Genomic DNA, 15,071 nt, shown 5'->3' with positions numbered 1-15,071 from the left:
AAGTGTTTCTTTTAACAATGTACCCGTGGTACTCTTCTGTGTATGGGACTAAAACTAAAACTTGGAATAATACTAAACCAATTTAAATGGAGTAAATTCAATTGAATCCTTACGGAAGTATACGCCTTTCTTAATATTTATGCATGAGGTACGTCACAATGCTAATCCAAAACGAGTCGATTGGCGCAGCCACTGCAAGTGATGGGGAACGTGCGCACATAGCCTCATTTTGGGTAAGAGTTATGACGTCATGCATAAGTATTAAGAGAGGCGTATAACCAACTTAACATTGGGGTAATTGGTCTTGAATAATTATGTATGCATAATTAGTGTTTTGTGTCATCGAAAGAATTGAAGAATTCCTTGAGGAACAAAACTATTAAAAATATTCTGTTCTAATTAGCAAACTTACTCATTAATTTTCTGAAAGCGTGCAACACAACTTTTCAGGGCACAATCATCCTTTTTGTAAACCATTTGAATATTATGTGTTATTTAAACCAAGGCTGTGTGAACAATGGTCTGCTTTGTGACACTTTTCCACATTCAAACATTCTGGTATCCAACATTTATTCTGCAATGTTGCAAGCTTTCAATACTGAAGTAATATCATGTCTTAATTTAAAACAATCGTCTAATCAATCTTAAAATAATTGCATGGTTCAAAAGGTAACCTATTTTTATCGGAAGTAATTAAGTTCTTTTCAGGATTAGTTTAAACCGAAACCGAAACAAGTCAAAATCGGGATAAGGTTGGACGATTAGTCAAGTTATGAGTACATTATTAACTATTTAATATAATATGTCAAATTTGCATCGGGGATCAAGAATATTCATTTTGGTTTCTACCCATATACACCGATGCGTACATATAATAAAGATTTGTTTTTTGGTTTGTTTCTCATTTTTTGGCACTGTTAGAAAAGTTAAAGTTTACCCTGATCTTTCCAAATGTGTCATTTTTGTAAAATATCAAATATCACAGGTTTTTAACTTGTTATAACAAACAAATAATTCAAACACACAAAAAAAACGTGACAAATCTGATCAACAACAGGAAAAGAGGGATAATACTATAACCAATCTGATTCCAAATTCCCTTTTTTTAAACCATGTTTACCGTTACATAAATGAGCTATCAAGCATTAAAGATTAAAACATTTTGTTTTTAACGTTGACGAAATTACGAACAAACAATCAAAATAATATGAAGAATGTGAAACAAAACGTGAAGACTCTTTTTACTTTTGGTCAGTGATTTCAAATAATCGACTACAGATAAAGTAAATTTGCGTACAAAAAGTTGCAAAACATGTCTTTCTTGTTAGCTTTGAGTTAGTTCAATTGAGTTTTCTTATGAAATTGTTACGGTGGCGTTGTTGGGCCCATATCGGCCATGTTGTACGTTGAATCAATGCTCATAAATGTAGTTCCATCTCGACTTAAGAAGTGTCCTTTTTGGCGAGATCCACAACGGCAAAGAATCTTCTTGTATGCTCTTTTGAAACTTTTATTTGTGAAGGCATAAATGGCTGGATTAAGGGCGCTGTTAACATACCCTAACCATGTCAAAAGGGGCATTACGATATGTGGTGCAGATATACATATTGGACATAACGGTCCAACAACGTTTACCACAAAAAATGGCAACCAACAAACAATGAAGACACCCACTACAATCCCGAGAGTTTTAGCTGCTTTATGTTCTCGATTCATTCTTGATAATAACCTCCTTCCAAGTATTTGATTGGCTTGTGTTCTGGAATCAGTTGCTACTGAATATCTTTTGTTACCTGTTCCATTCACTGATGCTCCTCCTCCACGATGGATCCGTAGTGATACTGTACCATTTGATTCGTTATTGCAATTGTTTTTTCCTGTTGAAACCAACTTGGTACCTGATCTTATGTGGCGCATCTGTGCTGCAGCCGCTCGGTAGATCCGAAAGTACATAAACAGCATTATGATGGATGGTATGTAGAAAGACACGCATGAAGACAGTACAAGATAGAAGGCATCCGAAGGAAATGTACAAGTATTATCTGCCATTGGTCCCTCAACAGCATGCCACCATGCAATACAAGGGAACGATATAAAAGCTGAACAGCACCAGACTAAAACAATAAAAATTAAAGCAACCTTTTTGGTCATTCTTCGCGGATAACTTAATGGGTGTGTCACAGCCCAAAACCGGTCTAATGAGATAACGCATAAGTTCAATATTGAAGCTGTACAACTCAGTATGTCCAATGCGTGCCATAGGTCGCAAATTACACCTCCAAAGATCCAAATTCCACCATTTAAAGTATCAAAGATGGAGATTGGAACAACAGTACTGCCAATAAGTAAATCAGCAAATGCCAAAGATACGATGAAATAATTAGTAATGCTTCTTCGCAAAGAACGATCTTTGTAGACTGCTACAATGACTAATGTATTACCAAATACAATCAGTAACATACACAGGCAAAGTATTATGCCTATAATAGTCAGGTCGACTACACCCATAGTTGAGCCTCCGTTTTCTTGAGTATTATTCACTGGTTGTGTACTCTCCCATGCTGCACTTGATGCTGAATATAACGTAACGTAACCTACGTTTCCTCTTGTTACATCCATAGCGATTGTTACAACGACATCGGACTTGACGTAGTCTTACTCAAGGCTGTAACATCAAGCTACCGTACCACGTACCTTGCGATGTACCTAGCGCGTATGTACCTAGCGATGGTCGTTTCATTCAAGTCCAACTCAGACTGCATTCCTATAAATTTGGCTCATTCCAAAACGTGGAAATTGTTTAGTGCTTGTTTCTGTTGGTAATTCATGCTGGTATCACAGTTGGTTACCAATCTCTACCAGTAGCCAGTAAATCCATATTTTGAAAATGCTGCTGAGGATGCTCCTAATCCGGTTAGATAATCTCAGTCCACCCAACATCAAACTTGTTCGCACTCCGTGACGACTCTGCACCAAATATTGGCAGTGTCATACACAGCATGGGCGGTCTTCACACATCGTGGATAGAGCATTGCATGCTGTAGCGTGAATGAAGGAGTAGGCGGTGACTTGTGTATTGCGTCAACGCGTAATGCAACCACTCGCAGACCAGTCTATAGTCACAACAAGGGATGTGTTTCTATTGTCTTGCTTGCTAAATCAAGTCTTTATTAAGTCACGATCGTTGTCATAAATAGAAGCTGTCCAAATAACATTCGTGCGTCCAAGCTTCTTTTATTAGACCAATGTAGCAAGTATCGTAAAAAGTACATCATCCATAATCGTGAAATGTTTCAGTGTATTTACATGTATGTTGGGTGTATCATCAATAATTACATATAATGCTGACAAAAAGGTAATCGACATGTAATTATGTTACATTAATGATATGCCAAGCCAATGCAGTTCGTCTTGTACACAAATGTTGTAGCTTTTTATGCAAAAATTTGATTAGCCTAAAGAAAATATTGAATATGATCCTTTTGCATGAGGACTATATCGAATGACTCGAGTGTGAGTGGGCTTTTCGTGTATCCAGGGTGAACTACCTCTAGCTATTCACAAGTAGTTCTTGTGGGATTTCGTCCTTTAATCCTGTCCGGTTTAGATAAAGCAGACTGTATCGAACCTTTTGAAATTGCTTTCTAAGATGGCATGTCTCCTTTTCGAAGGTAGAAAGCACTTTGAGTAAATGAAGTCAGTATTGTCACAGTGTGATTTCAAGCTCTTATTTTAAGGTGCTCCTTTGTGTTGAGCCGACGTAGCCTCTACCTCAAGGCGTTAGTACGAATATACCTTGCAGTCATGGTAAATGGTGAATTCAACAATTCGTCGTAAAATGTAACATTAGGGTCAGAGTTCAACTATGGCGTGTTCGGGTTAAGTTCAAATCATGAGAATCACGTCTGACAGTTCGTGACACTCACGTGACCAGAGTGACGCATTAGGTAATCAGTTAGATTAACGTGGTTGATGTGATGGCACATACGAGAATCTTGATCAAGCCATCATGATATCGTAGAAGTCATCCAGCCTAAAGATGTCAATTGGTAATGGTTATCAAACTGCTTCAACGCCAACATGAACAGTTCACGGTTTCTGCTCTAATGCATCTTTTGTCCGTTATACTTGCCGTATTAACCAATACTTTGCGTAGCATCGAATCAACATTTTGAATGTTTCCTTTGCGAAGAAAGAATCCAGCAATAACATTTTACTGATGTGTTCTTTCTTCCTGTACGTCTCCCCATTCAAATTCCTGAATGTTTTGAAAGAAAACAAACAATAAAGGTTTGAATTGAAAGGGTGTGAGTTGCTTATCCATCAATAAGTCAGATCGAATTACTGAGAAAGAGATCGATTCTTCAGGACATATGTAAACCTGTAGAGTTCAGCACACACGTTAATGTTGATCAAACTCAGTACACGACATACTGGATTGAAAACACCATAGATTTGGTTCATACATATGTATTCGAATCCTAGATTAGTTCATTAAAATCAGCATTGCATACATTGCTATAAGAAGGTGCTTACTATACGTGGATGCTGCGATTGGGAAGTTTGTTTACATATACACTCATTTCCATATATAAATAATGATATATGCATATTAATTGGATGGATGAAATGGTAGACATTAAGAGCATGGGTTCAAAGTAAGTAGTACTAGAGTAGTAGCCTGTCAAATACTTATAAAGTCAGTTCCACTAATCAGTTTCCAATTAGGCAATGGTTTGTACACCAGTACACATCACAGCTGCAATTGTATCATAATTTATCACTGGTTTAATTTTGTCAGTTGAATGCTTTTACATTTTAATCAACACGAAGGCCTGGCCCGATTCAGACACCCGCGTCTGACTTAAATTCACAGCACTTTAAAATACTGACATCACGTTTTGTTTGGTTTGTAAGATTGGGCGTGGGTATAATGGTGAACATGATCCAGTTCGTTTTGGGGGAAAGTCGTATGAATTTATATTATCAGTTAAACCGCTCCGTATAGTTTGTGCGTTACGACATCGGTAACCATTAGATCGGGGAATGTTTAAGCTGATCATCATGATTAAAGAACACAATAATAGGATTTGAATGATTTGAAAGATTCAATCTGAAAATGTATGCATGAAGAGTTCTGTTGTTGAAGCTAAATTGAATTGATTTTATGTAGGCGTCTTGTCTAGTATGTTTTGGGTGATTGATTGCTATACGTATACAACTAGGCAGCCTGAAGTGACATTTGGATGTTTGAGGTTGTACAACAAACTACACTGACATATACAATAATATTAATATGCTTAAACTAGAACTGGTTTAACAAATTTACATAAAGAACTCTACAATACAAAGAAATACAAATGTCAAACAAGCCATCTGAAAATAATGTCGTCAAAATTACTAATGAAACCAGTAACAATGGCTATTTTTGTTAAGACATCTGAACTTTATTATATAGGTTGAGATACCTAAATCATAAACCTCGCTCTATCATATTAAAATATCATGGTTGATATTTGCAAATTCAGTCTGGTGTTGAATTTGCTAAACGCTTGGTTAGTAATAATAGTACTGTGTATTTATTCAGCCACTTGATTAAATTTACTAACCTGTTAGAAAGAGCTAATGATATTAATATTAATAATTTGGTGAGATGGCTAAATAAGTAGGATTTGAAACTTTGCATGGTGGAAATAAGATATAGAAGAGTTTGCGGTAACACCATGTAATAACAATTGTTATTACATGGTGTTACCGCAAACTCTTCTATATAATATGGCTAAAGAAAAGGTTTTTTAAAAAGCAGGATATCTGTGTTTCATCAATTCAGATAAGAGCAAAAAGTAGTCGGTTTTCGTCATGGTTTTCGTCATGGTTTTCGTCATGGTTTTCGTCATGGTTTTCGTCATGGTTTTCGTGTAATCATTTCGAAGTCAACAAGCTGTTGACTTAAGTTATATTTTTACTTTAGTGCAAATTGTATGAATTTGGTAATATTGGCATGTGTGCATGTAAAGTGTATCCGTTTTTTGTGTAACAAGAATACTAATTAGCATAATGCCTGAATCTAATATCGGTTTGCATTGTGTAGTGAGCTACCTTGTACCATGAGTTCGTGTACCATAGTGGGTTCGCGTTACCCATTGTCAGTTGCTTATACAACATGTGCAGTAATGTCTGCATGCTCAAATCGATTTCAGTTTTGAGTTCTATACGGATTTTTGATAGCACTCATGAAATTGCCCAAATACAAACTGATGACAACAGAAAACTACGTGATAGCTGTCAACGAAATGTAATTTAAGTGGAATTTATGAGCAACTTACCTATACAGTGTAGTTTGGTTGTGGTATATCGCAGAGTTACTGGCTACTGGTGTGTGTGTGTATTGGGCAAAGTGTTTAACCCATTACACAAAACGAGCATCGATTGGTGATGGTACGTCTATTGTCAAGATGATGCCAAGAGTCTGGCCACGCTATCGTACACTCATTCATAATCATAGCTTATGATTAACCATAGTTTGACACTCAGGATTTATAGAGTGGGGAAACCGAACAGCCAATCATCTATTGATCAGAGTGAATGATTAAATACATGGCATACCTGTCTCTATTCATGTCTATACTAATGAAGGTCACATTGAAGTCAAATATTTAAATTATTGAATTCACATTAGTGTTGATTTTGAAGACACAGATTATCTCAATAGCTTTAATAATCGAATTATATTATTAGTTGAATAGAATGACTTCATCTATACTTTGTATTGGAAGTAATGTATTTCAATGTCGTCTTTATGCACTATATACTCGCAATGCGGGTAACTACTGAAATAGTTATTCAAAGTAAATTTTTGTGAGAAAGCATGTTGAAACTTCACAGTGATTTAAGCACTGATGTCCATTCCGCCGGATGCAATACTTCATTCATCTTTTGTTATTGTCTAATGATAGGCCAAGGTAATGACTGAAGTTTTGTCCGTGTCAGTGACCACTACTGTAAGTGATCTGGAATGTAATATTTAATATAGTCAGCTTGTTCTTTTAACGCGTGAATATCTGATATGCCTCGCAGGCATTGCCACGTACTTTGATTCCTTAACGTTTTACCACGACTGACTGTATGGACTCATTGAAGACGACCTAATCCTACATGAGAAGAATGAGAAACCTTTGTACATTGCATTGCAAATCTTTGTTGTGTACGGAAAGGGATAACTGTGAAGTTGATACTTATACTGTTGTGTAATATAGTCAACGTTATCAATAATCGATACGGCGATGTATTGATATTCAACATGGATGTTACATACGTTCATGATTTGAGCCTTCAGGAATGACTTTGCTTTGAACGAAACGTCAGGCCTTAAACTACTTGTTTGCATTTATGGCATGTGTCATTATGGTTGGATGCAGTTTGCAACAGCTAATTCTATTTTCTCATAAGTTCATGTAATTAACATAACCCTGTGCAAGTAATATCGCTTCCAAGCTCGGTATTTCGTAATGTCTAGAAAACTGCAGCAGTGTTGATGGACACCCATCGAGCGTTGATTTTATTAATAATTAGTTTGACCGTGACCGCACTGGGCAAATTGATCAATGTATTAATATCATATTGACGTATTTTTAATAAGAAAAAGACAAGCCACTAGTGACCCATAGTTCAGTCATGCTGTACTAATGTGGTATTATTGCATATCGAGTGTTATCCTGTGGGGAAGACACAATGTAAATACAACTAAGGCTGTCCTGTAGTGGGATTTCTTATAGATTTATGTATACAACTATAATGTTTGATACAATATACCAACATTATTAAGTCTTAAAGTGGTTTCTTTATCGTCAACATTCAATTCTTTATATTCAGATTTATTAGCTCGGAATATGCACCCAAAAAAACGAACAGTGTATTAGAGTTTAAACGTAAAGTGTAGTCGTTGATCGGTGGTCATTTAATCTGAAGACACTTCCCAGTTGATGTGACTACTTTATTCTATTGCAAACGATGTATAAGTTTACTCTTTACAGAAACTGCAGATGCTTCGGTATTATTCATGTACAGATAATTCAGAACTTTTTACTGATACAATAATACTTATGTCTGTAACTATATATTATGAAAGCACAAACAAAATAAAGCATTTGTAATAAGTATAGATGCAATGTTCCACATACCTCAATGTTTAGACAGTTCTAATGTTATTTCAGCTGATCACTGAAGGCCTAACAACATTATTTTAACTATTTTGATAGGAACGCCCTATTCTGAATGAAAGGTTTACCAATAATAATTATTATTTATATTCTACTGTAGATTCACGGTCAGTTATTTCTGATCGTCATCCCGTTTTGGTATTTTGGTATATATCGATAGAGTAATTGATGAATTTCACCCAACCTGTTGGTGTCTTACCAAACCATTCGATTCTACAAAGAAATGATGAAAAGACCACACTGAGAAGAGAAGAGTACTAGTTGAAATGAAGCCGTAAAGGAGCAGATAATCCTAGTGCGCTTGAGTGATGATGTATTATAATCTAGTCTTCCTTTTCTACTATAGTGACTGTAAAGAAGTGGACCCTAACGACAAGTTGTTTTCCTGCCTTAAATAAAGGGATTTACAGCCAGTAGAGTTGAACACCGTGCTCTTTTTGCTTATGTTCTTAGCTGGTGTGCACGACCTTGAAATGTTGTGAGATGCCAGTCAAATTCAGACGTTCTGCACAGTACATGCAAATTTATTGCCGCTTCATGACGTAGCTTTTGGGTCATTATAGCAGAAAGACGTCATTATAATGCATTGACTCTATTGTTAGGACCAGAGTGGTAAAAACACATCCTTTGATGTTATTTATGTTTTAATGGAAGACTGCCTCCCGTACCCCTCCCATCCAATGATGAGGAGATGTAAAGCTATGCTTCAGATTACCAATCACTAACAGACTAGAGGGACCACTACAAGTCTTGATTAACCATGAATTCTCTCCTGGCTTAACCTTTTGTTAAGTTCCTTCAATGCATTGATGGTATGAGAAAGGGTAAATGGGTGTAGTTGATGATGTTTACCATCTAAACCATTGTAAGGAGCATCTGAAGGACATTATGTAGGGTTGTTGTTATAGGAGGAATTCTTCAATTGGTTCAGAAGACTACTCTCACTTGAAAACATCTCAGACAGTTGATGCCATCCTGGGGTCATTTGTTGTCAGCTATTATACTTGATTTAATATGATGTGATTTTTGTATAAGACTATTGGGAATTTCAATTAGTTACCTAGTACGGGTGGTGTCCCAGTGCCCATGATAAAGAGGCAGTAATGACGCCTTAATGGTGCCATGATAACCTCTAAGTTATCTAGTTCATTCCTACATTGGGGGTCAACTTAGGACACATAGCTGATTAGTATTGCTGATGTGTTAGAATTCACTCCTCGTTATTCACCACGTGTTGGAAATAACTTAGAGACTCAATAAAGTCAAGCCAGTGACTAGCAATAATAACAGCTGATGTCGTTTTTATATTACGACGATGATGGGTCTAATCTACTTACTTCATTTGCATAATTAGTACTAATTGACATTGAAGTATGCTCAATTATACTAAGTACTGTAGGTAATGTGTTCTGGAATGTCTTGAAAATCGAATAAGCATATACACAGTTACGATGTTTATTGTATGTATCGACAATAATTTGACATCTGTATTCATTAGTTCCAATATTGAACCGGAAATCTATTCGGTTTTTTTTTTAAGTGAGCAATAAGCGTTTATTACTTAATATAGGTAATTGTTCTTGAGATCATTTATAGGAATCTAAGGAACAAACAACAATATTCGTTTCGTTTTAAATCAAGTATCAAGTTTTGTTTGTCAATGAAGAACACTCTATCCATTTACTGTTGTACCTGTCTTAACAAACAGTAAGTCGTCTATGCTCGTTTCTATTGAAGGCTAGCTAAAAACATTACAATTGTGTTTAAGTGGGTTGCGTTAATTACTGTAAGTGTGACCAGTATTTGTTGTCTGCAATAAGTTGTGATTGTAGACGATACTTAATCATCGAGTCATGATGCATGTGGTAACAGCTGTCATTCACGATACGTACTTACTCAATTACCTCAGACATTTATCGAAGCTTATACAGTCTGTCGCATCGTAGCTAATTAAAAACTAATTAATTCCTGATTTAGGTTTGTTATTGATATCTACGTATTGTGAGTAGATTCTTTGAAATAAACAATGGAAGCAACTGTGACAATAGACATTTTAACTGTCTGTAAATTGAGGTGTATCCTGGTATAAATACAACCGGAAGCTTGGTCCATTTACTCAACTTAATGAACCTTCAGTCAGTGGATTATTTCTATTAGCTCAAGAGATTTCATCAAGGTTTCTCAATTTGTGTTGAAATCCATGTTGTCATTATTTGTATAACTTATCCTGGACTTCTTACAAATATTTATGATTTTTGGACTGTTTGTTCTGCGTAGATTATCGCCGCTGTACTGAAAACTACAATTTTGTCAGAATTTGCAAAGCGATCTTTTTAAATGTTTCATTATAGACTAAATTTAAAATATGGTGTTATGGATGCGTTTCGTTCTTCTAAGCATTTTAATGGCGTCATAGTTTAAAATAGTGTCAGGTTAAAATAATACAGCATTGTATATTCGACCCTAACACTGAAATTTGCTTTTACTTCACAAAAATGCATTGTAATTTTTAATGCATTTACAAGGACTTAAGTCCACAAGGACGTGGCTTGCGATGTGGTTATTAAATTGCTGTTTGTTATAAGATTGCTCAAAACCTTTTGCCATTCGTGCGTCAAGGTTTTCGTCTTTAAATTTTCGATCTATGTTTCATAAATCACTGTAAACCATTTAAACTGATATAAGACGTATGTCTGCACTGGGTATACAATATAGCTCTCTGATCGACATTGGGTATTATTTTACCTGTTTGAGAACTCATCTGTGTCATTCAGTGTCAAACAAGAAATAACAAAAATCTTCTTTAAGAATGGAAGGTAAAACAACATCTCTTTCGATACACAAAATGGTGTTACCGCAGACTATTAGTCATACCTAACCATCCAATGCCTCAAACCCCATAAACAACATCACATTCATTCAGAATAAGCGAGATAGGACCTATACCATACGAGAATGTTTTAAAAAGGGTGATGAGGGGTTGTTTAGCAAGGAATCTGCTCAAACCATTATTCCACGAAGGCTTTCATCGAGGACTGTTGTTTACTCTTTAAAGATAGTGGATGCATAAAATATCAAACCTCTGAAAGTTTGCACTCACATGGTCGTCGAAGTTGCGAGATAATAATGCAAGAAAAAACACCCTCGTCACACGAAGTTGTGTGCTTTTGGATGGTTGATTTCGAGACCTCAAATTCTAATTTTGAGGTCTTGAAATCAAATTCGTGAAAAATTACTTCTCTCGAAAACTACATAACGTCAGAGGAAGCCGTTTCTCACAATGTTTTATTTTATCAACCTCTCCCCATTACTCGTCACCAAGTAAGGTTTTGTACTAATAATTATTTTGAGTAATTACCAGTAGTGTCCACTGCCTTTAATGTTCGTCTCTTCTTCTTTTGACTCTGTCGTATGTAACATTACAACGGCGGAAGTCATAATGTTTTTGTGTTTCAAGTTATCATCATCAATGCCAAACAGGTGCAATAAATTTTTTAAATAAAGCTATTTGAATAACAAGGTTCTTAATCAATCACTCTAAACATATATTTTTTAGAGGGCGTAGTTACTTAAAGGTCGATGCCAAGGTTTGAATTTTTCTATGATTTTTAATAGTTTTCAGTGATATTATTCAAGGCCACATATTACGTATACGTTTTGTTAATTAACTCTACTAATAAATACAAACCAATTAACCTTTGGTTTGTACTGGGACCGTATGTTTCTCTCTCTATCAATATTTGTACCAGCTGTTAAACATGACTTATTCAAATTGAGAACTAAATGATATTCAGATGTAATGAATGGTGACTGACGTATATTTACACTTTACGTGCCATGGTACGTTAAGTGACTGACGTATATTTACACTTTACGTGCCATGGTACGTTAAGTGACTGACGCATGTTTACACTTTACGTGTCATGGTACGTTAAGTCTAAATATACGTCACTTTACGTGTCATGGTACGTTAAGTGTAAATATACATCACTTTACGTGCCATGGTACGTTAAGTGTAAATATACGTCACTTTACGTGCCATGGTACGTAAAGTGTAAATATACGTCACTTTACGTGCCATGGTACGTTAAGTGTAAATATACGTCACTTTACGTGCCATGGTACGTTAAGTGTAAATATACGTCACTTTATGTGCCATGGTACGTTAAGTGTAAATATACGTCACTTCTATTTACACCCAAATACCAAATACCAAGTGTAAATATACGTCACTTTACGTGCCATGGTACGTTAAGTGTAAATATACGTCACTTTACGTGCCATGGTACGTTAAGTGTAAATATACGTCACTTTACGTGCCATGGTACGTTAAGTGTAAATAAACGTCACTTCTATTTACACCCAAATACCAAATACCAAGTGTAAATATACGTCACTTTACGTGCCATGGTACGTTAAGTGTAAATATACGTCACTTTACGTGCCATGGTACGTTAAGTGTAAATATACGTCACTTTACGTGCCATGGTACGTTAAGTGTAAATATACGTCACTTTACGTGCCATGGTACGTTAAGTGTAAATATACGTCACTTTACGTGCCATGGTACGTTAAGTGTAAATATACGTCACTTCTATTTTCACCCAAATACCATTTAGTTCTCAATTTGAATAAGTCAATGCGAAGTCAATCAGAATAATTCAGGATCATATTTATATGGAAATGATATGAGGTTCCCGCTTGGCCCATAAAGCGCATTTCCCTTTGAGGGTTACTAGCACTTATGTCACTCTTGTGTCTCCAGCTATATTCAGAGATGATACAATATCATAAATTATTATGAATAAAGTGAAGGAAGACGTCTTTCTTTCATATGTGATCATGCTCATAAAATGAGATGTTTTACTTTAGCGTAATACATCATCAAATTGACTAGGCACATGAGTAGGTGTGACTTTAAATATAATTGCTCCCAACTTGATTTATACGAGAGGTATAGTGTAAGCCACCTGCTGAGTATACTGAAGGCAATGCGATATTAAATGCCACAATGTGTAATCGTTATTTGACTCACTAAACCTATTCACTAAACCTTATCTGAAATCATTCATTATTCTTAATTTGAAGACCTCTACTATGAAACTATCTAAACCGAATACAATTTACAGATAGTGTTTAAAATGACCTTACATCAATTCCTTCGAGTCATATACTTAGTCCACTGATCTCCCTAGGGAACGTTTAGATGTTATAGTCTGATTTTAGTAGAGAGTATATAGATTGAGTTACTAGGATTAGAGGCCGGAGTCCGATGGTTAAACCAAGAGGCTGGCAAGGTCTCTAGGCGAGGCGTCAAACCCCACACTAATCCCATTGGTGCCTGCTAATGGCCAAGCAGCCATAAATGAATTAACTCCCTCAACAAAATGGTGTAGGGGTCATGTGACGTCACAAGAAGAACGGCAAAAAAAAACTCTGTAAAGGAAAAATGAAATGTTGCTTTCATAGGAGAATAAAGAGATGTTTCTGTAAGAAGCTTTTACCTTGATAAAATGGACCTCTTTTTTATTATAAAGAAAGGAAATAGACGCAACCTTTTAAACTGAAGGAATAACTTGAAATAACACCTTAAAGGCAATGGACACTAAAATTAGGCCTACTCAATATCAACATAAAACCCTACTTGGTAACGAGTTATGGGGAGCTGATGATAGTATAAAACATTGTGAGAAACGCCTCCCTCTGAAGTAACGTAGTTTTTGAGAAAGGAGTAATTTTCCATTAAAATATTTGAATTTGATTTCGAGACCTTAGAATTAGATTTTCTGTCTGTTTTTCTTCCACTATTATCTCGCAACTTCTACGGCCAATTGAGTTCAAATTTTCACAGGTTTGTTATTTTATGCATATGTTGAGATACACCTAGTGAGAAGACTGGTCTTTGGCAATTACCAACAGCGCCAGTGTCTTTAAGGCCGCATTGTCTACTTTTAACACGTCACCTTATATCAAAGTCAACCTTAAATTATACGACTCGTAACAGCCGCTATAGCTTCGTGTATTAACATACATTGTACTTACCCAATATTCTCTCACCCAGAAGCAGGAGATAAATGTCAAATGCAACATGTTTCAAGAAAGAAGTCTTTTACTCCATGAATAAGAAACCAAATGTAATATAGTCCTTAATTGAATCAACGTAAGCATGTATATCTAAAAACCCATCGACTTGGTTCACTGACATCCATAATTGAGGTACACCAGAGGATGCTGAATCAACAAAACACCACCCACTCACACTACAATATTCTACACAGCATGCGACCTACCCCCTTCAAAGTATCCATCCCAATACTGGACTACTCTGAATGCATAATAACTGCCAATCATCCTTATTTAGGAATACCACGCCCATACAGGAGGAATATCCACCTCTGGTAAAACTGTAGCTTAGCAAAACCCAACAGACACACTTTGCCTTTGATCATTTGTGTTGTTTGCCTTCTTGGTTCCTGATCTAGCTAAAGCAAGGTCAGACTAGGGCACTCTCTGTCTTTGATCATTTGTGTTGTTTGCCTTCTTGGTTCCTTGTCTTAGCTTTTCCACTCTCACTCATGGAACTTCAAGCCAGGACTACAATTTACGCCGACACATTTTTCCCATGGACTATACCACACTGGAATGGACTCCCCCACGATATATTATATTTCAAGACAGCGATTAAAGCTCACTTTATTTAGACATTTCCACTAGGTCATTGGTCAGGTCATAAAACTCTGCTGCGATGCGGGTATCCGTTTTTATCGGAGTATAATATATCCAGATCCACATTGTAGGCACACTCTGCCTTTGAGCATGTGGCTTGTTCGCCTTCTTGGTTCTTGACCTTAG

General features: G+C 36.1%; 1 protein-coding gene across 1 annotated transcript; it reads right to left on the bottom strand.

Annotated features, from left to right (window-relative positions):
• Positions 1-218: 218 nt before the first annotated feature.
• On the bottom strand, positions 219-2,998 carry LOC117295164 (dopamine receptor 2-like). Its single transcript, XM_033777736.1, has one exon. It carries the CDS (start codon positions 2,617-2,619, stop codon positions 1,366-1,368), a length of 1,254 nt encoding a protein of 417 aa, XP_033633627.1. The 5' UTR covers positions 2,620-2,998; the 3' UTR covers positions 219-1,365.
• Between the last annotated feature and the right edge of the window lie 12,073 nt (positions 2,999-15,071).

This window comes from Asterias rubens, chromosome 9, assembly GCF_902459465.1.
Source record: "Asterias rubens chromosome 9, eAstRub1.3, whole genome shotgun sequence".
NCBI lineage: Eukaryota > Metazoa > Echinodermata > Asteroidea > Forcipulatida > Asteriidae > Asterias > Asterias rubens.
This window is presented reverse-complemented; position numbering and strand designations above follow the sequence as displayed.